General features: G+C 48.3%; 1 protein-coding gene across 1 annotated transcript in view; it reads left to right on the top strand.

Moving 5' to 3' along the window:
- Positions 1-870, top strand: part of LOC119582315 (pro-resilin-like) — a 9,736-nt gene that overhangs the window by 8,468 nt on the left and 398 nt on the right. The window contains exon 3 of the mRNA XM_037930530.1: positions 370-755. Coding sequence (XP_037786458.1) covers positions 370-755 — 386 coding nt within the window. The remainder of the gene's footprint in view (positions 1-369; positions 756-870) is intronic.

The raw sequence follows: 870 nt of genomic DNA, 5'->3' as shown, positions 1-870 counted from the left end.
TCCGTGAAGAATGCAAATCGCTGACAGTATCAGCCTGTCATTATTCCTCCTCTCTTGATATATAAAGGCGAACATTCACACTCCAATCAACAGTTCTAGTCTTTCTCACAGTGAACATGAAGGTACAACAATACTGAGAGTTTGAGCCTCTCATTTACGAAAAAATTTACTTTTGTGTCTTCGATTTGAGCACCATCAGATGTTTGGGAAAGCGGTAGCGGTAGCAGTTCTTTCCTTGGCTGTGTCGGTTTATTACAAATTTTTTAAAACGATGTTTATCAAAACGTTTTTTTATCACTAATTACCAGTAGCAGTTCCTTCCTTCTGTCGATGGCGGTTTGTTTACCACAAGATGTTCATCACTTTTAGGTAACGGTAGCAGTCCTATCCTTGGCGGTGGCGGCGTGGGCGGTTCCTCAGGAGGGCTACAACTACCCGAAGCCCGGAGACGTAGCACTCTCTTCCGGATCCGCTACGGGAGGTGGTCAGGTTTCTTCAGGGTCCGGTCAGTTCTCGGCCGGGGCGGGACAATATGCGTCCGGATCAGGACAGTTTGGAACCGGATCGGCGGGGCAGTTCGGAACCGGGTCGGGACAGTTCGGAACCGGAGGTGGACAATTCGGAACCGGAAGTGGACCAGCACAGTATCCGTCTGCCCCCGCCCAGTACACCTTCCAGTGGGACGTCAACGATCAGCTGTCGGGGAACTTCTACGGTCATCAAGAACAGAGGGAGGGTGCTAATACCCAGGGGAAGTAAGTACACCGGGCATTATTAAAACAGCTGATACCCTTCCTCAGATCATTCGCTTCGTAACTGGACAGTAGTTAAAGTAACAGTACTGTACTGAATTAGTGTTATTGTATTAAA

The sequence above is a fragment of the Penaeus monodon genome, chromosome 15 (genome assembly GCF_015228065.2).
Source record: "Penaeus monodon isolate SGIC_2016 chromosome 15, NSTDA_Pmon_1, whole genome shotgun sequence".
NCBI lineage: Eukaryota > Metazoa > Arthropoda > Malacostraca > Decapoda > Penaeidae > Penaeus > Penaeus monodon.
The sequence above is the reverse complement of the archived record's forward strand: the minus strand, read 5'-3'. Positions and strand labels throughout refer to the sequence as shown.